The sequence below is a fragment of the Pseudoliparis swirei genome, chromosome 14 (assembly GCF_029220125.1).
Source record: "Pseudoliparis swirei isolate HS2019 ecotype Mariana Trench chromosome 14, NWPU_hadal_v1, whole genome shotgun sequence".
Classification (NCBI taxonomy): Eukaryota; Metazoa; Chordata; class Actinopteri; order Perciformes; family Liparidae; genus Pseudoliparis; species Pseudoliparis swirei.
Genome location: NC_079401.1, coordinates 5,733,561 through 5,759,864, shown reverse-complemented (window position 1 = coordinate 5,759,864; position 26,304 = coordinate 5,733,561). Strand labels below are relative to the sequence as shown.

Below are 26,304 nucleotides of genomic sequence, written 5' to 3'. Positions count from 1 at the left end.
AGATTTCTCTCTTTTTTTCTTCTTCTTCTTTTACAATTGAAGCAAGCGATCACAGTTTTGGGTTCTGCGGCCAGTAAATTCTCTCCGCTGTGATTTATTTGCTACAGTCATTAGGCCTATAAGGCAGGCTATTTGTCACAGCTGGTAGAAAACTCGTATCTCCAAAATATCAACTTTCCACATGCTAAGATAAATGGATTTGTTTTCAGCTAGAGCGTGATGCATTTATGGATATTTCCAGTGAGAATGGTAGTAAAAAAAGACTCAAAACCCCCGTTATTCATATGGCAATCTTTAATTGTTATTCAATCTTTGTCTTGATGGATTTAAAATTCTACAAGAAGTTGTCCAGAATACAAGGAGACGTAATTCATTATTTTATCATTACTTTAATCCAGTTATGACTTGCAGAATAACATGTGTACACCATATATATATATATACATATATATACACACACATATAGACATACATTAACATACATGTATACATACATATACACACATATATATACGTACATATATATATATACTCTTCATACTGTTTTCCTATAGCAAACACACATGTTATTGTACTCATATCAACATAATTGTTCATGACAATGCAATAGATAGTTTGTATCCTTCTTTCTCATATTTGTGGGGGGGGAAATAACCCTGACTGAAGCGTGTTTTATTTTGAAAATCTTGACCGGAAGCCCTGCACTTACTGTCCACATCGCTCTCTCTGTCTCTTGGCTCAGCATCTGTGTTCGCAGAGTGCACGGAGCGCGCAGTATGGACCCGTTACGCATTACGCACGACGGTGTCCTTCCTGGCACGGGGGCTTTTCTGACACGCGCTTCTGACTGGCGTCAAGACATCAACTCGTAAAAAGCTGCGGCGACTTGCAGTGAAAATAAAGTCCAAGGTGTCTGCCCGTCTTGCACGTATATCAGAGGGGAGAAGGCGCGAGGGATTCGTGGAGACTATTGTTTTCTCCGCTCCGAAGCGCGCACACTTTTTTTTTTGGAGCGGAGGGGAGGGACTTTTTTTTCTTCTAACGGGATATCATTTTCTGCATCTACACTTTGCGGTGTTTACTATATGTGGATACTTATTCAGGACTATGGGAGACTCCGTGTTCCTCGAAAGGCACAATTCCTACCTCGTAAGTACTCCGTTTATTGGCCATACATTCATTGGACCGACTCGGGCGCGCGCTGATAAGGCGACCTGAGGGCTCACATCTTCTCTTGTCTGAGAGAACCAGTCCAACGTGTACGCGCGGTGCGTGATTGTGGAATGAGACAAGAGCAGCTGTTTATTTCCTGCATGAAGATGATCGTGATGATTTTTTTTTTTTGCATGTGCAAATTAAAAAGCATATCTTTGTCTCCCTGCGTGACTGATACTATGCATAATTCCGCATAGTTTTTTTCTGTATTAAATCAACAAAAAAAAACGTGGGTGCATTTTAGGATTATTTTTGATTTGGCATTTGTTAGGGAAACACTTTTTAATATGATAAAACTTTCAGTGACTGAAGAAATGGGTGTCCTTTTATCCTGTGATGGAACGCTTTCGGTGACATGTGATGTATAGACCACACATGTTGCCCCGGGTTGAGGAGCGCGCTGCTCGCTCCGGGATCAGCTCTGTGAAGAAGACACATTGGGCCTTCTGCAGGTCAGCACGTGTTGTGTTCCGACACTCTACACCTCAGGGCTCGGTGCTGCCACATGAGGGCAAAACACACACATGAGGGTCAAGGCCGCGAGGACCGATGAGAACCTTCGAAACGAAACCCTCATTTCTTTACGGCTTGTTATTTGGCTATTTCAGCTTCATTCCAATGTGGGAATCGGATTGGTTTGTCTCGTGGACGCAGATTTTAATCATCCACACGCGCTCATATTCTTTTTCTTTAATCTCCCTTGTGTTTCCATCTCTTTCCCCCTTCTACTCGGTGAGGAATCCTCTGCCGACTGCTCCAGCGGTCTCGTCTCCTCTTTACGAGCGATGCTCCTGCGGCTGGGAGCCCTCGTAAAGCTGCGAGGGCTGATTGGAAAACAATACAATTGTCTGTGGCTGGGCAGCGTGTTGTGGTCTGGGTTTGGTGACGGCGGCTTTAGCGCTCTGCCAAACTGTTCGCCACCACAGTGCGCGTTTAATCTTCAATATTTATGGACTCTTTATTGGTTTGTGTTGTCTTGGTGACCACAATAAATACATGTTGGCAATTCCTACTTATGGTTTTCAAGATGGGAAATTTGATTGGACGTGACGCTGCTGTGAGGAACCTTTAAACTTCTTCTACAAGAAACTCCGGGGCTTAAACACTACCACCTTTGACCACAGGGGTCGCCAAAGTCAACACAAACTGAAAAAGTTCCTCTTAGAAGCTTTAATTAAAAGCTAGATTAATACAATATTTAAGGCGAGGCAGGCATTGCTTGGAAAATAGAGAAACCGACTTATCAATTACTCGGTTGCAAAGTTGCCGTCGTTGCTCTGCGATTTGATTAGAGACACAGCAAACATCTCAACCTCGGGCAAAAAACCTCCGTCTCTCATCACTGAGCAAGCAGAGCCCCCCCCCCCCCCCCTCCCTGTCAGCATGAGCGCAGGTACCTGTTTAGACAAGCACCGAATCCCCCTCCCCCTCCTCTCCACCATCTTTGGCTCCAATTGTTCTTCCATTGTTTTCACTAATTCTTCTCTCTCTACACTGAGTGAGAAGAGGCCTTTTGTTCTTACCTGCTGGTGTGTGTGTCTGTGACCTTGTTCTGTCGCAGTAGGTGTGTTTATTTTGCTCCCCTGCCACTCCCAGTGCAAACAGCCCCGGCCGAAAAGAAACCCACGAAGGCTTTTAGTCACACGGCAAATCACATTTTTTAAAATCATTGATTTATCCAAAATACGTAAAGTATCGGCTGCCATTGCTCGGCATCTGTAATGAACAGCTGTGTGTGTGTGTGTGTGTGTGTGTGGGCAGAGAGCATCAACCGTCCACGCGGCTTCTTAGTCATCAGCACAGCGAGTTTCTTGACGTTGACCACAAGGTTTCCCGAAGCACACCCTGACCCAGACGGAGAACTTAGCAGGAGTGGATGTTTAGTCCACAGGAGTGGATGTTTAGTCCACAGGAGTACAGTTACTGGAATGCACACAGATACCGAATGGTCCAATATGTGGGGGGGGGGGGGACGTCTCTTTTAGATCCGCTGTCTTCCGCTCCCAGCCTATTTCGTGATGTTCGCAGGGTGTCGTGGACCCCTTGTCGCGGCCCGCCATGTTTTTTTTTTCCTTCTCCTTGTGCCACTTTTCTCAAGTGGAAGTACCGCGTTCCACAGCCGCCACTTCTGGCTCGTCATGACAACGGCGCCCTTCGCTTCGTTTTTTTTCTCTCCCTTCTCTTCTTCTTTCTCGACCCCGTCGGTGGTGGTGGTGGTGGGGGGGCACTTGTTTTATCATCAACAGCGAAAGAGTCAAAGTCCGCCCTTCCCCGCGTGCGACTTGTCTTTTTATGGAGATGGACCGAGGGGCTGAGCGGAGAGCAGCCGGGGGGGGGGGGGGGGGGCTTGGGAGTTCTGGCACCGATCTGATCCGCTGTCTTCGCAACAAAAAAAAGGGGAAGATGGTGCTACCAGAGACAGCCGTCTGTCTCCGGGCCCCGAGCAGAAATATGTGACGCTTTAAGGAGTCTGATTTACAGCCGGAGCCCCGGCTTCCTCATTACTTCATGGAGTCGGCCAGCGGGATCAAGAAAAGGTTAGAAAGTGTTCCCGACTGAACGCCGCGAGGTCATGATGTCAAGTTTGTTAAGTTGTTAAGTTGACGCCCCCCCCCCAATCTTACGTCGGGTTAACAGGCAAACAGGGTCGTAACAGGCAGATCAGAACTAGTACTTCTGAATTCGCTGGAGAGTTTGGCGGTGACACACAAGACAATGTGGCAGAGAACAAGTGGAAGTGAGAAGCTAAATAGTGAGGGACTAATGAGGGGATGGGCTGCAGCTGAGAAGGGCGTGAGGACCAGGTGAAGGGAATGAGGGACTAACGAGGTGAGGAGGACAGGATCTGGAAGGACAGGAGAGTTCATGAAGCATGCAAGCCGGATGAATTTAACTATGAAGGTGGGGAAATCGTGACACATGCAAGCAGAACTAGATGCTAAAATATGCTCTTGAATTTAAATTTGACCTGTCCGTTTGGAACATGAGTTATACCGTTTGTCTAAAAGCTCACCGACTGTGTGGTGTCCCCAGAAGAGTTCTAAGATGAGGCGGCGGAGGTCATTTGAGATGCAGGCCGTCGCTGACTCGGTGCACCTTCGAGGGTTTCAAGGCACCTCAAGTTATTCACGACGAGCCGGCGCGAACGAGTCGCCGACCGAGTTAAAATTAGCGCGCGGCTTTTAATAAAAAGTATCGTCGGGGTATTTTGTTCTGCGCCCGAGAGCGGAACCAAAACACTCGGACGCACCGATGGAATCGAGATGAGCGCGAGCGGGCTGACGGACAGACAACCAGGAAAGGTCAAGAGCCCAGATGACGGAAACATCCAAAGTCAGACCAGGAACAACACAGATGGAGCCTGAAATAACACTGCTTTTCTGTGACACACACACACACACACACGGTTCACTGGACCCACTGTTTACGCCTGCGGCGTGAACGTGCGCTCATGTGCTGGCTATGCACATATTTGCACGCGGGACAAACCCGTTTTTAATGTGTGTGTCCACGCATTTAAATTAGCCTGTGTGTGTGTGTGACACGAGTTCAAAGGGTCCTTTTGACTAAGACCGGATTAGCTGCTCTCAAGGCTGCCACTGGAATGTGAGGATCAACAAGACTGTTGTGGCAGCGCACGCGCACACACACACGTGCGCCCCCCCCCACACACACACACTCGTGTTGCACTCCATTTAAACTATTCTATTATTTTGTCCCTCCACTCCTCTCTCTCGTCCTGACCATTTTCTCAATAGCAGGAGAGCTGAAATTGGCTCGACGTGAAACCAGCGCCAACGGCTTTATGTTTTGTACTTTATCCATTCACATCGAGCACATCGCCTCGGTGACGATACACGAACGCGGGCTCGTTGAAACTGAGGCTATCCCTCTCCTCTCAGAAAGCGGCGGAGAGCTTCGCATGTGCAGCGAAAGGCCTTTAAAAAGGCTCACGGACATTTGTACCGTGCACCTTTTCATTGGAGGCTTTGCAACGTCAAAGATATGAATTAGACACACTTGTTTGTCAGTGAAGTGATGAGTAAGATGAGGACCTGCAGGTTGGCGGATGACCGGATGAACGACTCCGTCCAAGGTCAACGTCGTGCTGAACGAAGGAAGTCGGCAGCATTCGTTTCAGAGCGCCAGCGTCTCCTATTTTTTTTAAATTTCAGTTTGAAAATGTGTTGCTGGTTTCCCTCGAAGTGGCGTCAGTGATCACGAGGCAGTGTTTGTTGTTTACTCCACACAACAGGTGGGAAACATCTGTGTCCTTTGCCCACAGCTCATGACTGAAACTTGGCGTCCGCAAGTGGAATTGTCTCAAAGTGAAGCGGGACTTTTTTTGCTTTTGTTTTCCACTGATGGATTTATATTTTGTGAAAAATATTTTTACAAACCCCGGTATATCTGATAGATTAGGGTTAGGTTTTAAATATTTTGTCCACTGCTTGGGAAAACGGTGACAAGGAGTTCCTGGAAAGAGATGTTTCACGGTCCGAGGGCTTCGCCGTCCGGCTGTCATCACGTTTCAGTGCTGGAACCTGATTAGATCCTTGCGGCGGGCGCGGGGCTTTGTGGAATCCAGTTTCCCCAAAACGCTCCCCGAGTCATCCGGCCTCCGCTGAACAGGAACCCGGTGAGAAAAGAAAAGAAAAAACTGGACTTTGTTTGAGTTTTGATTTCTTCTCGCGCCGCAGTGCCAGCGGGAAGGCGATAAGTAGTTTGCCGTGTTAATCAGCCGGTGTTTAAAGTGCTCTGCACCTCGTCGTTCGTGTATTGTTAACACTTAATTATAGTGTTCTTTACTGGAGCACACACACACACACACACACACACGTTTCGACCGTTTCAAGAAGCCGGGTGTGTTTGGCAGGTCGGCGGTCAATAATAGACCAGCTGACCCGACTGACCCGCCACGCACGCACGCACGCACGCACGCACACACACACACACACACACACACACACACACACACACACACACACACACACACACACACACACACACACACACACACACACACACACACACACACACACACACACACACACACACACACACACACACACACACACACACACAGTGTCACATCCACCGTGCTGGAGAGAACAAAGCATTGTGGGGCAATGGCGCGGGTCTCCAGGAAGTCACACTTGGCAAAAAAAACTTCCTGGACTGAAATCTGCCATGTGCCCCGCGAAAAGCGACCGGGGCTCCGCCTCCAGCTCTTCGGTCATCTTCATCGTCAACATCATGCGGATTCTGAGGAGCGGACCAGCAGGTTCTAATCCCCGCTCTTTAACTACCGCGCGGGATTAACTCTGGGGGGGGGGTTGTCTTGCACCCATGTGGAAAATAAAGAGTCTTATGGAGACTTTGCTCTGATCCCGCTGTGTTACATGGATATGGTGGAAGAAAAACACACACACACAGAGGAGAGAGAGAGAGAGAGGGAATGTGCTCTACTTGGCTCATGTTCTCGCCACTGGGGTAAAAATTAAACGTACTATTCCCTAATAGGATCAACGTCTTATCTTGCACTCGCTTACATTCATTTGAAATGTGTTAAGTCAACGTACTCCAGCTTCTGATCGGTTGTAATAGGTGTTCATGACAATCGGATAATGAGAAACAGTTAAACTCCTTCACTGTGGGTGTTGGTAATTAATCTAACCAACGTGTCTCTGGAACCGCTAGAGGAAACCGGAGCTCTCCGGTTCTCGAAGGCCCCTGAAGTGGCTCGGTGACGGCGCTTATCGGAGAAATGGCAGTTTATAACCCCCGCTTCCTCAAAAAGAGAGAAGAGGGGAGCAACTCATCTGACGGTGAGGAAATCGTCTTGGGCAAGGAGGATGAGGAAGAGGAAGAGGAGGAGGAGGAGTCCCGGTCTGTGGTTGCAAAACTGCCCTTTGACTGAAACTTCAACGTGTGAAATCATGAGAAATTCGACACGTTCAGCTGTTTCAGAAACGAGAGACGAATGACACCAGTTGCATGGAAATTGGAAATGAATGAGTTCTTTCTGCTTTCGGGACATCTTCGAAGACATCTTGGAAACATTCTTTTGGTCTTTTGCTTGCTTTAAAGTCACACTTAATAACCCCCCCCCCCCCTCTCTCTCTCTCTCTCACCCGGCGTCGTCAGGGTGTCACGAGTCTTGTCCGGGCTGCAGGAAGTCGCAGCACAAAGCTGGGGGGGGCGGGTATCGGCGTGACGGGTGGAACCTCAGGGAACTGTGATGGCAAATGCAAGTTTTTTTAAAAATTCTCCGCTCTTCGCGCTCGAGGGGAACGAGAGAAGCCGAGTCGCATCACAAGTCTCGCTCTCGCTGTACATCCGCGGCCTTTTTGGCACCGAGGCCGGTTCTGACGTCGGAAATCTATTTCACATTCCGGGATCTAATGGAGTGGCACAATATTTCTCTGGGAGTGTTTTTTCTTCTTCTGCAGCCTGTGTGTGTGTGTGTCTGTTCTCACGGGTGCTGACCTAGGTTGGATGGGAAAGTAATGCTCACAGGGATACTTACGCAGACATTTGGACTGATTGACAGAGAGAGTGCTCACACACAAACACACCACATTAGTCTTGACCGGCAATCTGTGGTAATGGAGGGACCGAGAATTCAACAATTCTATTCCAAATATACAGTATATATATTAATTCATATATTAATATTATTATAATATATACATATAATAATATGTGACACAAGTAATAATAATAGGAATATATATAATATATTATTTAAAATATATTTATATATATAATATTATATATATATATTAATGATGAAAATAATCTTGTGGAGGTCAACCCAAGGTCTCAAAAGGTCATGATACAGTAATTAGACACATGCACGAGTGGAAGCTATTGAGACTTTTGTTTTGTGTTTGTTGGTGGATTCCTGCAGGCTGCCTGTGTGGAGAGTGGTGGGATCTGGACGGGGTAGCATGAGTCTTCCCCGGGTGTTATTCCCCGATTGGCCGGAGCTGATAACCATCACCAGATAACCACTTTTCAGGTCTTTTCCCAAATAAGTCGGCAATTTCTCCAGCTGAAGTCAGTATCTGAATTAAACACTGATTGATGAAGAGATGAATACACCCACCGATAGCCATCATCACTATAAATGGAGAACGAAACCCCCGCTTGTTTTCCCTTCCTCCATTTCCCCAGCTGGAGGCGTCTCCACCTCTGAGGGCTTTAACGCCGGCCTTTGTCATCCGCTCCGTTCTGCTTGGCAGTGGTTAGGCTCCCGCTGAGTTGTGACCTTCATCAGCTAGAGTGCCCTTACTCTCCATACTGGATTAACGATGATTAACCAGCTTCATTAGCTCAGCTGGCTACAGCCTGGTAGACTTAGAGTTGTATACAGTGGAATAATAAGGCTTGATTTGTGTGTGTGTGTGTGTGTGTCTGTGTGTCCAACGAAACGCCGGAGGACACATCGGCCCAGCAGTTTATGACGCCAACACAGAGCACATTGTGTGGAATTGGGTCTTGTGATCTGTTAGAGGGGAATTATACATTGTATTTATATGAATGGCTAATTCATTGAACCCAAAAGCAATCACAAACAATATTTAGTTTCACTGCTACTTGATGTCAAATGATGTATTTTCCAGCGCGTCCTGCATCCACCTCTTCAGCTGAGGCTCCGTGGTGTCGTCTTGGAGACGGAGGAGGAAAGTGCAGAGAACAGATGAAGCATATGTGAAGGTTTCCCAACACGCCGGGTAGGCAAACCAACGGTCTGCAAGGCAAAGTAGGGCTGAGGACCAATTACCTGCGTGTTAAACACAGCTGTGCTCTCCTCTTCCTCACCCGGGCGTTCCCTGATGGACAAGTTGACCTCATTGTGACCAGAAGAACCAGCGTGAGCTATGTCATGGGCGTACAAAAAGTCAAGTCAAAACATGTAATATTATATTTATTTACGATATCATTTGAACTAAAAATCAAACTGCCCATTGTTGGGACAGCTGTGATGTAACGTGTTATACGTGCGGGCGTCGACACAAGAAGCCAACGCAAAAACATCATTTTGCCTTTCGGTTTATTTTTCGGGAAAAAATAAATAAACATATTAATCACCACTTCAAGTCAGATGGAAACGTCCCCCGCTGCATGCTGGGAAAGACACAACTGACAAGTGCACTTTTTTCTCTACTGATTTTATGCATTCTTATTCCAGTAATCATTATGTAATTCATGTGAGCATAACATACATACTTGAATTAATTCCCATACAGCGTGTACCCTAACTCATTATAGCATCAATCATTTTCTTTGAATTGATTGAATATGTATTTTACTGCACAGATGAATAATTCCAGCACTAGCGGATATATTATTGGTGTGACGGCTGCATTGACACGCAGCCAGTCTGAATCTGCCCTTTCCTTTGCATTGGAATGGATGGTATGATAATTGCATTTACAACCACTGCATCTCATTTGACTCTCACACACACACACACATTACTCCATCAACATGCCCTCCCATAGCCTCACATGTCACAACCAATGATAAGCCTGATATCGCTGAATTACCTTCGCATCGGGTAATGTAACCTGTGTGTGGAAAACAGATCCATAAAAATTCTGAGGTTATTTCCCCCTCAGGCGGTGTAGGGGAAAAACCCAAAACAGGTGGGGGAAGGACTATTAATCATCGCTGGGTGGCAGATACAAATACGCAGATGTACAAACACTCTTACACACACACACACACACACACTGACAACTGAGGGTGGTCACTAATTACAAGCATGTGTGAACCTTAAGGCGGTTCCAGGTCAGCGAAAGCAATCTATTACACGGATGCATGAAGCTCCAACCTGTAAAATACAAAAAGAAGGAGAAAAAGAAAGAAAAAAAGTGTTGAAAAATACCAGCGCATTCCTCTGGATCAGTGTTGTGGGACAGAAACTCTGCTCGAGGGCCATTTAAAGCCAGCTGCAACGCAAAAGGGAACGAAAACAAACCCCAGGAAAAGAGGGACGTGAAGAATTTTTGGAAACTTCCTTTGGCGTCTGCATCCCCCCCCAAGGGGACCTCTTCCTGGGCCTCCGCTACCTTTTCCTCGAATATCACCAGACACGTCACGCAGTTTATACAAAGCCGGCATGATTTAACTACGTGTACACACACACACACACACACACACACATCGGTAAATGCGTTTTTTTCTTCTTCTTCCCTCCCGGCTGGCAGATCCGTTATCATCGGTCGGCAGGATCCGTCAGTGAGACGTCGGAATATTTCACCGAATGTGCGAAAGGCTTTGTGTTGGTGAAAAGTCAGGGGGTCATCGGGGGGGGGGGGGGCTGTCTCCATGGCAATCCGTATGAAAGCCGTTGAGGCGTTTCCATTCGTAAAAAAAAAAAAGGGTCGAACAGAAGCGAGAGAGTCAGATTGATGCAATGGACTGCTTGACGTCAACACAACTGTGGCAGTGTAACGGAAAATTAAATTAAAAACAAGGCTCACCATGAAACCCGTTAAACCGGGTTATTTCCGCCTCGGCGTTTGTCCTACGTGGTTTCTGCCGGGGTCGAGACTCATCTTGACCTTTTTCACCCCGTTCTTCTCAAGCCGGTAGATTAAAGGCTCTACGGGAGATTCTTCTTTCTTTAAAGAGGATTTGGAGTAGGCGTGTTTTCCAACAGCGCTTGAAGGCACCGCGTGTGTGTCTGCATATATATTCGTTTGAGGACTCATCAGATGACACACACACACACACACAGTTCTGTGAGAGCAATAATGGCCACACTGATATCTACATGGAAGAGTGAGCGTGGTCGCCGTGTTCTTTGCGATGACATCATCACGCGGCGCCGTCAATAAGTCGCGGAGGACTCTGAAGATCCACAGAGGTCAATCACATTTTCTCTTACTGTTCCCCAAGAGGCTTTTTTCTCCGTCTCCGTGACGCTATTCACATCACATCGAGATGGATTCTCGCGGTGCAGCACAGCGACACGTGCCCCACTGCTTGTGTGCGTGTCCCAGGTGCGTTACCATGGTAATATTCCTCTCACTTCCTGGCCCTTTTGATTTTTTTGACTGTATACGCCGCGTTGCCACAGAAACTGACATATTCCTTTTGCGCCATTGTCCCCCCCCCTCACCCAGTTGTCTAAAATAGAACAGAAACCACATGCTGCAGTGCCCTGTATGTCCAAGCGGCATTAGTCATCCAACTGCACCAGACCGGTCAACATTCATCTTTCCACTTTTTTTTTAACGTCTGCCAGAAGCAGAAGCGCCGACGACAATCACAACGCCCTGAATCCCATGATAGAAGCCACACATGCCGTTCCACCTACACAACATGCACGGGTAATATTAGCGCCGAGCCCCCCCCCCCCTTATTGGCCATTTATTTAAACATGTAATAACTGCTTTACGACACCTCTCTCCGAGCTGTTTGCCTTTGATGAACTCTTTTTGCATTCTTCCACCTCCTGCAAAGCAGATTCCTGATTTATGAGAGGTTTATTTCAGCCCATGCAAAAATTGCATTAAGTGAAGCAAACTGGCCGTCAGTACCATTTGTTAAAGTTGGTATTATCTGATTAGATCTGCTCCGCCAGGCCAGCAAACAACATCTGTGGGGGGTTCGACAGCTCTAATAAATACAGCGGCAAACAAATGATGGCAGTTATGCAAAGGCATAGCAACTGACTGTATTTTGCAGACAAACGGGAGTTCGAGGATCGTGACAGGAGCTGCATGGCAGATCCGTCTCTATAGAGGCCATTCAAACAGTGTCACGTCTCGCTAAACGTCCACGTCACCCCGAGGTCCCGGGTAACGGATGCTTTGGTTGTATGTTGCACATGTGATCTCATTAACCACGATGGGTTTGAGAATAATATTAGGAGATTGGTCACGACAACGCCATCACTCATTAACTCCAGCAAAATGAGCTTTCTTTCTTTTTACTTGTAGCCGACTCTCATTATCTCAAGGGTGAGATAACGACCTCCCGATGAGATGGCTGTTATTGGATGTGAGCAGCTTTCTTACAGGGGGGGGGGGTGATGATGAGGGAAATTAATCTCAAATCTTGAGATTTTTGCTTATTAGGTGACGTGATTATGTGAAAAGGAAGGAGGGTTTACTCAAAGCTGAAATCTCGTAACTTTCCGATCACTCTCCATCATATTTATTTCTAAAACTTTGCTTTTTATGTCACTCTTTTCGACAGGGCCTTTTTTTCTTTGGTTTCTAAGTTCTCATCCACTTTAATAGCTAATCAATTTTATATGGGGACACGGGAGTTTTTAGCAACCTGTGGGAATTTTAGAGACAGCATTTTAAGACTCAAGATTTGTCTACTTTTAACCCAAAGAAAGTCTGGATTCCACCTCTTGAATGTCATTTGGAAGTGTAAGTATGCTGCAAATAAAGCATTTAATTCATGATGTATTTAGGGCTCATGGGAGCTTTTCTATCTATGCTACGAGCCATCAGATGACTTAATGTCCGAAGTGAGCGCCGTGTCCGCGTAGGAACAAAGTCAAACTACTATACAGTGGGCGTCGGCCTACGGCACTTTTTTTTGGACAGGATTTCCAAGGCGCATCCATGGGGGGGGGGGGGGGACCTTCAACATGAACTGGGGGTGTATGAGAGTCTGTTCCTCCAATGAGGCCAATGGTTCTCTGGATTGGGAGTGGGTCACCACCCTGAGCGAGGAAGTTCACGAATGAGGGTTAAAGTACAGGCTCTTCGATGAAGAGTTAATGTTGTTGGAACACAACTGATCTGCGTTGTTCGCCACAGATAGAAAGCCACGGGCGTTTCATCGGTTCACACTCAAGAACCGAAGCTCATCCATCCCCTTCAGAAAGCCTGCTGGGCAGAACCAGCTCGACCGCAGAGGGGCCTCCCATTTCACTTTTCCAACTGTTTGTCTTTGCTTTTGCGGCGTGTGTGTGTGTGTGTGCGCCCCCTCGAGCTGTGTGTGAGGTCAAGCGGCGTGGGGAAAGGGTTTCCCCTCGCCCAGCGATAAGGAATTACACACAAACAGCTGTGTGAAATGCTCTATCAGAAAGTGTGTCGATGGAGAATCCCCAATTTTTTCGATCTTCTTCTTCTAGAATCCGCGAAGGACAAACAATCAAGAGAGCGACGTGATGAAATTCTATCGTTTTCTTAAAGATACACAGCGAGGAGCGGAGAGTAGAGACCGTGTGTTTAAACACAGACACATTAGAGTGCACTTGTAAGCCGTCTGTCTGGACACGGCATTAGATGAATTGCAGTGGTCTGCCCCCCCCCCCCTCTTTCTTAACCTCTCCCTCTCCCTGACCTCTCTTCTCGGTAGACGCAGAGGAATGCATGACCGGAGACTCAGACGACTCAAATGTTCATCAGAGCCAAAGCGCTCTCTCTCTTTCTCTCTCTCTCTCTCTCCGTGATGGCGGATTGAAGACGAAGGCGGCCGCGTGAACCTGTCTCGAGGAAGAAAAACGAGCTTGTCGACTCGAGCTGCTTTCTATACGCTCCGGCCTCCTCGTGCCCTCGCCTCCTCTTCCACAAATGCATTCTCAACGGCGTTACGTGTGTGGAAAAAGCGCATGGCAAATCCATCAGCGCGAGGCCACTTCATGTCCTCACTTGCTCCTTTTTCTTTTCTTCTTCGTCTCCGTCTCTCTCTCTCTCTCTCTCTCTCTGTGTACTTCAGCTTTATACGTTGGGCCCATGTTACGCACTGCTTTTCACGTGGGCTCTTTATCTTTTATGTCATCTAATATAATCTACTCTCACCATCTATGAGAATCATATCAAAATCGGTTCTTTTTTAAATTTTTATTACTCAAAGAATGCAGAGGCCAAGGGTCGGCTCAGCTTCACATGCGTCGGGTCCGGGGAATCTCAGTGTGCAACTGAAGATGAATGAAAAAAAAACTATATTTTGTTTGCAAACAAGACGTTTCTTAAGATGGAAAACAGTCGGGGGGGGGGGGGGAGGGGGGGTCATAGAATACACTTTACTCATATGTTTTATGTTCGGATAGGCTAACATTTGTGTTCACCCCCCCCACCTTTCTCCTCAGGGTGATTTCACCTGGAGCAGCCTGTCGGGGCGGAGCGTACGTCTGGCGCCGGTTGCCATCCAGAGCCTGTCGGAGTTGGAGAGGGCCAGGCTGCAGGAAGTAGCCTACACCCGTTTACACCAGGACTATGACCTGGGGTGTCAGATTACCATGCCAAAAGGTGAGAGTTATGCCTTTATCCAATCTGCAATGCTGGTTGGTTCCAAACGGGTGGGATCGGGGCGTTGTGGATGAGAGAACCTGCTGGACATGTGACCACATCCATGTTCTCCTCTCACTTTAGCTCCAAATTAAACGTTGTTTTTCCGCGGTTATTTGTTTCAACCGTTCTTTGCTTCGTTTGTCGAAAAGTATTTTTTCCTCACTCCAATTAATTTATAGAAATATATATTTTTCTGAGGAGGTAAAATGATCCAATTAGTCAGATTAGGAGATAAAAGTCAAGGAAAAAACCATGCTGTCCATTCCTGTCCATCTCTTCGACCCCTTGGGGGGTCCTGACCCCCAGGTTTGGATCCAATGATTTTGAAAATCTGGCTCAAAAAGTTGACTCGTTTTACAAGCAACACTTGTTTCATGCCCCACGAGACTTTATTAGTCATCGGGTTGCGTTTTACAGACTTCAGCAAATACTTTGGCTTCAAAGTCCTGTTCTCATAATTGCCAAAAATGAGACCCGACGTTTTATTAAACCAGAACTTCTCTTTGAGCTCGAGACTCCATGTGCACGGATGCACATTGTGCACATGTGCAGCATTATTTCCCCCCCCCCCCGCACTGTACATGAGTGGCTGCCGTAGGATTAACCAGGTCCTTGCATTCCTGCTGAAGGTTAAACCTCTCCCTCCCGTGATTTAATGCGTACTTGTCTGCATTGCTTATGAATTCCAGAGCCCCGAACAGCCCCCATGCGCAAGCTCGGGAAATATTTCAACTCGTGTGTAAGAGTTTTTTGTGCGTGCGCTACTTCAGCGCCGCTAATGTGGGCTTTTTTTTCTGGGGCCCTGCTGTTTCTCATATTCATCCCAGTGCCCACGGGTCACATTTCTAGTGTTTTCTCCGAAGAAGGAGAAGCAGATTGATGGAACCGAGTAAAAAAAAAGAGAGAGAGACAAAGACGGATGGCATGATGGCGCACCGACGCGGCAAAGACGCAGATTGGTTCCGTTGCGCAACCGGTGTGTTGGAGTGAGACCGGGAAGGTTTCGGAGGTTCGGGGGGGGATTTCCGTACGGCTTTTGGGAGTCTTGTCCCACACAAAAAAATCAAAACCATTTCCTATCTCTGCTTCTCCCGTCTCTCTCGCGCCGCCTTCCCTCTCCATCACAACATCTGCTTTCTTTCTCCCCACCCCCTCTCCTTCGTCATACACCCTACGATCTTTTTCTCCCCGAGAGTCTTAAAAGGACACGTACATTTCTCGTACATCACCGCGGTGGCGATGATTTGATAATCAAAGAACGCCGGCACTTGCTCAACTTGTCCAGATCCGTCAGAGCCGGTCGGGACACACACACACACGCAGGGGAAACCGAAGCCGCTCGCTGACGTAACCGGGGGCGACCACCGCGGTGTGTTGTTTGGGGTCCGGATGAAATTTCCTGAACGCCTCAAGTGACTTATTTGATGCAGCCGAAAGGGTTCAAACCGAGGTCACGGAACCGGGAGACAAAAGCGGGGTTGCCCCCCCGACAAACTTAAACATAAACAACTAGAACGGGCACTCGGTAGAGCGCATACCTTCGCATATCACAAGATTGGGCATTGAGTTATGAACATTTTGGCATTAGTTGCATGCCAATTGGATATAAATTGACCGCGCTATGGTAAAAAGAAGATGTTGACCTTTTCATGACCTTGACCTTTGACCCGATCGTTCCCAAAATCGAATCAAATGGTCCCCGGATAATAACCAATCATCCCACCAAATTTCATGCGATTCGGTTTAATACTTTTTTACTTAAGCGAATAACACGCATACAAATAAATACACGGCGATCAAAACATAACCTTCCGCATTTTCAATGCAAAGGTAACAACAACCTCGACAGCAGAGGGAGCGAAGGAACGGCGTGAATAAAAGCCGCGGAGGGTTTTCACGATTCCGACATCCCGGCCCGGGACGAGCGCTCGGGAGACTTTAGAGTTGCCACGGTTTCCAGAGTTTCCCCGTCAGTCGGCGAGTTCAGGAGACATCCATCATGTCGACAGCTGACAAGCGGCTTCCCTCCTTTCAGAGCACGGATGTGAAGCATTCGCACACACACACAAACACACAAAGGGGGAAAGTCCTCACACGTATATTAGCCAGCGTGGATAAACAAACGAGTGATTTAATAGTTTTTGTTTTTCCTGCCCGGCTAATAACGTGCCTCAACCCGTCTTGAGTTCATTGAGCCCCCCCCCTCCCATCACCCTCTGTGGCTAATTTATCTCCCGCATTCCTAACGTAAGCTTATTAGACACAATCGGCGAGATGAGATGCGGCCGATAGGGAAACAGTTTGTTTTTTCCGAGGTGATTTACTTTCTTGTTTTTTCTTCTTTCCCGCGTGCAGATGGACAGAAGAGGAAAAAGTCGCTGAGGAGGAAGTTGGACTCGCTGGCGAAAGAGAAGAGCAAAGACAAAGGTATAGGCCGAGTTATTTGAACGCTCCCCCCGGCGGTGGGCTCCGAACCCTCGGGGGCAGGTGGATGGCGAGGTTATGAAAACACGCTTTCTGTTTACCGGGCTTTGACGGTTTATATTTAGCGTAAGTGGAGGGACTCCTTGTAAGGGGACCGGCTCTGAGGAGCAGCGAGCGAAGCATATTTGGCAGGACGAGAATATCAGTCAAAGAGGAGCTGGAAGAAACTTTTATTTGGGCTTTTCTTGTCAAATGAGTGCTGATCCCAGCAACAAATACATCAGCGGGTTATTAAAATTGGACGTTTTTCTTTGGAAATTATGTACTTCTTTCTACGAGAAAACGTGTATTGGCCAATCAGAACCAGTGGATTGAACGTACACATACGTAGCAGGTCGCCTGGCTCCACCCCTCCGAAGCAGGTGGTTCTGATCTACACGTGGTTGAAGATTGACTTACATTTCAAAATTCTCGAATATTCCTTGAATACAAAGCCCTGCTCTTCACTGGGAAGCGGGCGCTAAGCTTTTCCTCTGCAAGACACACCGAGAGAGAGAAGCATGCTGACTAATCTGAGCTGCTGTGACCAGACCTCAGTCAAACTGTGTTTGCAAATAAGATGTAATGTATAATCTTTCTTTTCATGCCTCAGATTGTAATCGATTGTCAGTCAACGTTAAGATCGACGAACTGGTCTCTCTATACTTTAGTGAATTTCCGCATGCATTTACAACACATCCAAACACACTGCGTGGACATGAATAAGAAAAACTTCTTTAAAAAAATAAAGAGAGAGAGACTCAGTGCGTTTACATGATGGTATAATTTGAATCTTGCTTTAGTCAGACTATGCTATCTTTTGGGGGATCTGCTATTATCCCAATATACATGGCAGTGAGTAATTCGAATCATTGGCCGAAAGCATGTCATATCCGATACGATAGGTGGCGCTGTTTTCATTACAACTCGTGGTGATGCAGCCATTTCCACTTGACCTCTTCACCACTACCAACAACAACATCAACATTTCGAGAAAGATGGCGAACAGAGAGCGAGGTGAAGCTACATCCCTCTACTATTCTTGCATGATGTTAATAGGAGTACAGCGAATGCAAATGGAGCTATTGGCGTTGTTTGTTTGTTTTCTGCCGGCCAGGCTCCCGGCAGTGATAACTTATCGTCTCTTTCGACTTCCGGGTCACGACCTGGGAGGGAGGGAGGGAGGAGGGATCTCGAGCATGCGCAAAAACGCAAAGTCCAGTTCCTAATCCAATTCACCGTGACATGCCGCGATAGTCGAATTATCAACCGGATCGGATGGAGTTATCCAGGGGTGTTAATCGGATCGTAGTCGGACCGCACATAGTCGAACAAAGGTGTTTACATGAAACGGATCATTCGATTTCAGTCCGTCTAAGCCAGTTATTCGAATGCATGTAAACACGGTCAGTGATGCTGTAGGCCTGGACAATGTAGATTTACGAAAATCTGACATGTGGTCTGGCAGTGGATGCGCCGCGAAGAGCTTTGCATTACTCTGGAAAAGTACTGTACGTGATGTGATCCAGATTGTGTACGTGTGTGTGTGGGTTACATAAGCCTGTTAACACTTTGAGGCTGCAGAACAAATTCGTTGTCACAGCCTTAGCGGTCATGTTGTTCATGAGCACAGCCCCCCACTTGTGGTTGTGGAATGCATCTCGCTTTCTCTCTCTCACACACACACACTGTGAACAGCTGGATAGGTTTATTCTCAGCTGCTGGGATTCTGTATGATTTAATATGTATGTGGCCTGCGATGACACAGGACACCGTTCCTCTCTCAAAGCGTATCTTCCAAGCACTCGCACACGTTTATCGAGTTCATTGCAACGGTTTCGCCAGATTTGAGTTCAAACTCAATTGAGGACCCGTCTGTCGCAACTCCGAGCCAAAACTAAAACGGCATTCTACTCGAAAAGAAAACAAATCTAAACGAGTGGAAGTGGAACAAAATAACCGATTTCCAGACACGCGTGCTCTAGAAACCGAGAGCGTCGCCGTCGCCTGCGGGGAGCGAGCGATCGGGGGTCGTGTTATTTTGGTTAAAAAGCACTAGAATTAGTGGTCTGTCACGGTCACGCTTTCCAACAGAAGTAATGTGTTTAAATGGATTTGTGTTTGATGGTCCAAGAGCTGTTTTTGGACGTATCTAAATAGTCTCGTTTTCCCTTCTTCTCACTTCAATTTAATGCAGTTATATTTATTCTCCTTTCTGACCCTCATTCCCTTTTTTTCCTCTCTCTCCCCCAGAATGCATCTCTCAAGCCTTCAGCATAGTGCTCTCCCAGGTCATCGCCAATGACAGAACGCACAGGCAGCGTCAGGACGGTTATCGCCAGGACCCGCCGCAGCGCGAGGAGCACAAAGACTCCTCCGACCTCGTCTCGTCCATTCTGCAGGTCCGCCGGTTTAATCGTCCTCGCCCCGGGGTTTCATGTTCACGTTTTGTTTCAAGCATTTTTTAAAAAGGACACACATCTCAAACTCTATAGATTAAGACGCATCACACCGACAATCGAACTCTTGGATCACCTGTTTTGCAGTTTGCCACCAAGCGGCCCTCGACGAAGGAGTTATCGAGCAGCAACTCCTCTTTGAGTTCCACATCGGAGACGGCCAACGAGTCGACGTCGCCCAACACGCCCGAGGCGCCGCCCCGAGCGCGCCGCAGGGTGAGACGAACGAAACGTATACTTTTGAACCCCGGCGCGAGCCCCGTCTGAACGGAAAAAAACGCACGATTGACTCGCAGGGCGCCATGTCGGTGGACTCCATCACGGACCTGGACGACAACCAGTCCCGCCTGCTCGAGGCCCTGCAGCTCTCTCTGCCGCTCGAGACGCCGAATAAGAATGAGAAGCACCGGGACAAACGGCTGAGCCTCAACCCCATCTACCGCCAGGTGCCCCGGGTGGTGGACAGCTGCTGTCAGCACATTGAGAAATACGGTGAGCGCCCACTCCACCCCCTGTGGTCAGAAACATATGTCATCTTCCATAGGTGACTACGACGGGTGCTCGAGACAGCTATTGTGTGCTGGTTTTGAGGTTGTCTTCCCCCACTTTCTCTACTCAGGTTTGCAGACAGTGGGGATCTTTAGAGTGGGAAGCTCCAAGAAGAGAGTCCGACAGGTGAGGAGCTCATTTGGCTGATTTTCATCTAATAGGACAGATGTGAACCTAATGCTGTGTTGGGCATTCAAGCAAAAAAAAAAAAATTTATATATATATATATATTTATTATCTCCCTCACATCTCCCTTACACTTGGAACAACAATATATATATAAAATATATATATAGATATATTTTATCTCTTGGGCCATCCCGTGGGTTTCCCCCCAAAGCACCAAGGATTACCAGACACACTTGAGATACTGGGCAACATTATTTTCTCTCCAGCAGACCGCACCTCTGCTCACTCTCCCCAAACTCCAGCTCTGCTGCACTTTTATAGGTGCAGCGTCGGCTGCTGACTGATTGCCAGCAGCTGACTGATTAACAACCAGCCAGCAGCCGAGGCCAAATTGGCGACTCCACCCCCACAGCTGCCACATATATAAGTGCTGAGCAGACGACTCCTATATATCCCTGGATATCATCCAAAAGAGTCAGATCTGAGATTAAGATGCGTGCGGTTCAACTGGTTTGAGTCGACCAGGTCACTTGGAGGACCAACAGGACGTTGGTGTGTGCGCTACCCAGAATCTACTGCGCATTGCTGTGTGTGGAGTATGTTTCTGAATCCCCGTCTTCCTCCCTCCTCCATTCTTTCTGACCCGGCTGCAGCTGCGCGACGAGTTCGACCGCGGCGTCGCCGTCCAGCTGGACGAGGAGTCCAGCGTTCACGACGTGGCCGCTCTGCTGAAGGAGTTCCTCAGGGACATGCCCGACCCGCTGCTCACCAAGGAGCTCTACACGGCCTTCATCAACACCACATGTGAGCGGCATTCTCCCTTTAATAAAAATATATATACATACCCTCTCTATTCTCCGTAGTTTTTTCTTCTCTTCTTCAAACCAATCCATGCTCATGTGCGTCTGCAGTGCTGGATCCAGATGAGCAGCAGCACGCCACTCAGCTGCTGGTCGACCTGCTCCCAGCATGCAACAGCGACACTCTCCACCGCCTCCTGGAGTTTCTGTCCAACGTTGCTGACCACGCCCACGACAGGCAGGACAAACACAGAGAGGAGGTGAGTGGCATTTTTTTAATCAAATTTTTTTTTTAATAAAAAGAGGGAACATGTAAACGGCTTATGAACACTGTTGCTTTTGAATCTGTGATAGTAGACACAGGAAGTGACATCGTGGCCTGGGAGATGGAAGTGGGAACTAGAGGAGAGGGAATGTCTCAGCGGGCCGATCTCGCATTCACGCGGCTGCACAAACCGTTTTGTTTTGTTTTTTGTGTGTGTGTTTTTTTTCTCCGCCCGGCGACAGATCACGGGGAACAAGATGACCTCCCTGAACCTCGCCACCATCTTCGGCCCCAACCTGCTGCACAAGCAGAAGAGCTCGGACAAGGAGTTCAGCGTCCAGAGCTCGGCCCGGGCCGAGGAGAGCACGGCCGTCATCGCCGTGCTGCAGAGGATGATCGCCAGCTCCCAAACCCTCTTCATGGTCAGTCGTGTTTCCTAAAAGAAGACACAGCAACGGGGTCAATAAAGGAAGAGAGGAAATAGAAAAGGGCGAGATGACAGGTGACGAGATGCGTTTTCGGTCAAGCCTGAATTCTTGCGAGTGGCTTTAAGAAGAAAGCAAACCCCCGGGCATAACGGTCAAGGACTTTTCGTTTGCCATGTTCGATGCTTAATATTTTCAAAATAAAAGCGCAATAATTCAGGGCTCGAGGAGGTACCCGTTCGCTCAAACGCTGCCGGTCCGAAACCTTAAACCGTGATGTTTTGTTAGTTCTGCCGCCGCCGTTTAACCGAGGCTCACATTCCCGCAGTAAGCCCACGGAGAGTTATTAACCGCCGGTAGTGAATTGGAACTGACTTCTTGGCGAGTAAAAACATATTTTTAGGAAGCTCAGGTTCTGCGAATGGCCTCCGAACGTTGTTTCGTAAACTCGCTGATGACACCGTGTCCTCGTCATCATTTTAATGAGCAGGAAATGATGGTTATAAGAAGTTGGATTCACATTTCTAGTACGTTTTATTTCCTAGAAATCAAGTACGGGCTAATGCAATTTATGTTATTGGGGGGGAAAAAGATTGGTGTTTCCTTTTTGGAAAATAACTGTTGTAAATGTGTCGGCGTGATCTAAAACAGGCTTTGGAGTAGAGCACGAATTAGAGATTAATTTATTTCACTCAAATCGTTTTTTGTTAATAGTTCTCGTCTTCTTAGGTGCCTCCTGACCTGCAGAACGAGGTTTTGATGAATCTGGTGGAGACGGATCCAGATGTGGTCGACTACCTCCTGAGAAGAAAAGCCTCACAGTGAGTTTCACACACACACACACACACACACACACACGTTAGCCTCCTCTCAACGTCTTCGCCATCTTCTTCTGCCGTCCGCCCTGCAGGAGTCCCGACCTGCGGCCGTCGGAGGAGCCCTTCTCCCCGAGCGAGCGCCGCTCCTCCAGCGACTCCAACAAGGTGTCCAGCGGCGAGGTGTCCCCTTACGACAACAACTCCCCGGTCATGAGCGAGCGGCGAGGGGAACCGGGAAGCCCCGGCGGCGGGCCGCTCTTCTGCGTCCCGGAACAGTTCACCCTGGTGGGGCAGGTGGCTCGCTGGGGCGGCGAGCCCGGGGGCGACACCTGGGGCAGCAAAGGTGACCATCGGACCCACGGACTCCGACCTCGCGTTTATTTCGCCGACTGTGCGCGATGAAGCTGACTATTTGTTGTTGTTGTTGCTCTTCTTCTTTTCATCAGACGCTATTTCAGAGGAGCACGCCAACATTTGGGGCACGTGGCACACCACGCTGAAACCGACCCTCAAGGACTACGCACACACGGGTAAACCGACCTTTTTTTCTTTTTGCTTGGAGCCGGTGCAGCGAGTGCCGTTTATTAGCACTTCCGATTCGCTTTGAGCTGCGTGAGCTTGCGCACCGCGTCACCCAGCGACTGTTAAACGACGAGGGTCGTTTCTATGGCAACTGATTCCCACGCGCGATGGAAACTTCTGCAGAAATTAATTGTGTTCAGCCGAAATCATTCCAAGAAGTTTGTCGGCATATTTTCTCATGCAACAAAAACAAAAGAGCATTTAGGAATGCTGTGTTTCTTTATCTTTCCATCGGAGACACATTAAGGCCTGCCCAAAGGTGCGTCAATCAGAGCACTTCTTTGTAAAACATTTCTTCAAGGACAAAGTCGTGCCGCGTGTTCACCGAACTACAATTAAAACCGCTGATGTCGTTGATGCTCCGTTTCCAGGTTCCCATGGCAACATGTCAGAGGGAAGCTCCCGCAGCTCGCAGGAAGGACTCGACGGGCTCCATGGCGACGGCAGGCAGCAGGCGATGCCCAAACGGACTCAGACGGCCACCGGCGAGTGCAGGGCCCACCCGCCGGTCACCAGGGTGTGCGCCGGCCCACACGCGGAGCCGGCGCCGCCGCCCCCCAACAGCACGCGGGGCCGCCGTCGAGCGTGCGGACACGCGGCGAGCCCGACCCCCCGACCTCACGGCGGGCCGAGCGACGGTGGCCCCGCGGCGCTCAACGACAGCCGCTGCCCGCCCCCTTACGGCGCCCACCATCGGCTGGCGAGTTCGCAGAGTTCGCCGCCGGCGGCCCCTCCGGAGCCCGGCAGGCCGAGTGACTCGGCGGCGACGACAGAGAGCCAAATGGCGCCGCAGGGCTCGGAGTGGCGGGACTGGCAGAGGGACCGGTGGCAGATCTGGCAGCTGCTGTCCTCGGACAACGCCGACGCTCTGCCTGAGACGCTGGTGTGATCTCAGAGATTCTGACGGCTTCGATCAAACACAAGTTCTCCCAGCTCCGCCTATCAATCCGTGGCCGGATGTCATCCCCTCCACGAACCCTCCTCCGTGCTTCGCCTGCATCTCGGCGTTGTTGTTGTTTGTGTGCAGCTGCTGCCTTATACGGACTTGTACATCCAAGAGCCACGATAGTATTTCTTGTTTAAAATGGATGTCGCTTTTGTGTTTTTTTTGCCCATTATGTTTTTGATTTGATGCCCACCAGAAATACCTCAAAACGATCCTCTCCCAACACGCCCCTTGTTTTCTATTCACAGTGACTTCAGTCTTCATATCTCAATGGAGAACAATAGGAAACCCTTTGTTTCTGTAGTTTGTTATACTTCCATAACGGTTCACCGTACAGACATGGACCCATTAGTAATTGCTGTAAGTGTTCGTACCGGTATTGCAGTTCAGCCACTAAAAAGATCAAATGTTGGATTACTTTACCGTCAGATTACGTATTATGTACATATGCCAACGTATAACGATATATATGTAAATTGACGTATAAAAATATACAAATTGCCAATCTGCTGAAAGTAAGCCAGCCCTTTAACTGCCAGTCAAAATGAATTGTCTTTCAAATCGAATGTAGAGTATTTCACGTATGGCAAAAATGCTTCGACCCGATTATAAAGCACTTGGCTGTAAGTTTGCTAAATTTGTGCTCTTGCCAGCTGCCGCCGCACGGCAGGAACAATGTGCCAAAGTCTCATGTGACATTCGCAGTGTGGAAAGTCAGCATTATATATCTTCAAGAAAGATTAAGCCCATGCAATAAATATCTAAATGTGTTAAACGTCAGCATGTGCAAACAAAGTGTACAAATAAGAACCAGTGTTCGGGTCCGATGTATGCCAAATAGGACTTCTGAGAAACCCGGGCTGTTAAAAATCCTTTCTGAAAGGAGAGGTGAAGAATTTAGAGAAACCGGTACAAAATGTTTTTCATATCGCAAAGATTGCACATAGCAAAATTCCGTCCATTTGGTTTCACTGAGACTTATTTGAATGTGTCATTACATCTGGTTAGATCATAACAAAGTATGAACTACAGTCTGGAACTACATTTCCCAGGTTCAGTGTAAACACGAACCCGATACAGCGGCGCGATAACAGCACGACATTCACACCGGCGACTCTCCGACTGACCCGCGTTGTTACGCCTCTCACGCTCGACAGGAAGTCCCGCCTGAGCCCGACTAAAACAAAAAGGTTTACGGCTATTTCTGAGGAATCGAACTCAAAAAGATGAAATGACGCTGCAGTGATCAAAAGAAGGTTTGCTCACTTATTTTCTCTCGTTTAAATTCCAGTATTTGGGCTAATTGGAGGAAAAGAAAAAAAATAAACTTGAACTTTTTTGCATACGCCTTACAACCCACCAGTCCAAACACTCTCACATGTCAGTCAAGTGGGTATTTGCTGGCAAATATTTCACATTTTCTCAACATTACGGTCCGATATTCAAAGCCACGTCAGCATTATGTCGATTTTTCGATGTCTTCTTTGTCTTTTTGTACCGAGGCCTCCGGCGTGAGAGGCGAGTGCTCGCGGCGCCATCTATCGTCAGACCGTGTGCATGCTGCTGCTGCTTCACACACACTTCACCGTCTCCACGGGATCCATCCGAAACAATTAGCTCGAGATTATATGCACCTTTTTGTTTTCGTGAAAATCTGTAAACCCTCGTGAGGAAATACAACTTTCTCTAGGTCTTGCTCTTAAAAGTTGGTTCTCCCCGCGTTGCTCAAGGTTCATATTTTTGTAATTTCTTTGTATTACTTTGTTTTCTGTTGAGTGTTGTAATATATAAATACAGTATAAGCAATTTTTATTCAAAGAGTGAAAAAAAGAAGAAAAAAAAGAGAAAATACCGAATGGTCCTCGCTTCGTCTCCCCAAAACCAAGACCATGTGTGTCTTGATGACCTCACTATGAAACTAAGAGAAACTTAGCCCCATGGTGTTCTATTGTGGATATTTTTTTCTCTGGGGTTTACTGGGTCCACGTTGTAATGGAATGTCTGGTAATTGCTTTTGTACCGCGTGTCATCTTCAATATGGTGAAATTAAATATGATACAGTTGACACTGTTGAAGTCAATGCTTTGGGTAAACGACGGCATACACCGCATCACGTTATATATATATACAATTATATATTGTTATTGTACGGTAGGTGATATCCAACAAAATCACATCCACACACAACTGAACCGCACACCTCCATTATGTGTTTTAACCCCGATAACGATATTGAACTGTTAGATTAACATGCCCCGTGTTTTTTTAATCTGTAGACTCATTTTTAATCTTATTTTAAACTTACGTTTCCCCACTTTTTTAGAGCTTTTTAAGACGGAGGTCGCCAGTTGAGTACTTTTTTTCCTTCTTCTCCGACCT

At 47.7% G+C, this 26,304-nt stretch overlaps 1 protein-coding gene across 2 annotated transcripts in view; it reads left to right on the top strand.

Moving 5' to 3' along the window:
- Positions 1-25,990, top strand: part of LOC130204752 (rho GTPase-activating protein 6-like) — a 46,370-nt gene extending 20,380 nt beyond the window's left edge. Inside the window, exons 1-14 of one of the 2 annotated variants that reach the window (XM_056431700.1) lie at positions 653-1,149; positions 14,288-14,447; positions 16,845-16,916; positions 19,206-19,354; positions 19,499-19,627; positions 19,708-19,903; positions 20,031-20,086; positions 20,743-20,893; positions 21,001-21,149; positions 21,397-21,576; positions 22,309-22,400; positions 22,490-22,740; positions 22,844-22,927; positions 23,351-25,990. In XM_056431700.1, the coding sequence (XP_056287675.1) occupies positions 1,108-1,149; positions 14,288-14,447; positions 16,845-16,916; positions 19,206-19,354; positions 19,499-19,627; positions 19,708-19,903; positions 20,031-20,086; positions 20,743-20,893; positions 21,001-21,149; positions 21,397-21,576; positions 22,309-22,400; positions 22,490-22,740; positions 22,844-22,927; positions 23,351-23,868 (2,229 nt within the window). In that variant the 5' untranslated portion in view covers positions 653-1,107 and the 3' untranslated portion in view covers positions 23,869-25,990. Of the gene's footprint in view, positions 1-652; positions 1,150-14,287; positions 14,448-16,844; positions 16,917-19,205; positions 19,355-19,498; positions 19,628-19,707; positions 19,904-20,030; positions 20,087-20,742; positions 20,894-21,000; positions 21,150-21,396; positions 21,577-22,308; positions 22,401-22,489; positions 22,741-22,843; positions 22,928-23,350 lie in introns of those variants that run through there. The other variant, XM_056431699.1, reaches the window with a different exon arrangement.
- The last annotated feature ends 314 nt before the right edge of the window (positions 25,991-26,304 follow it).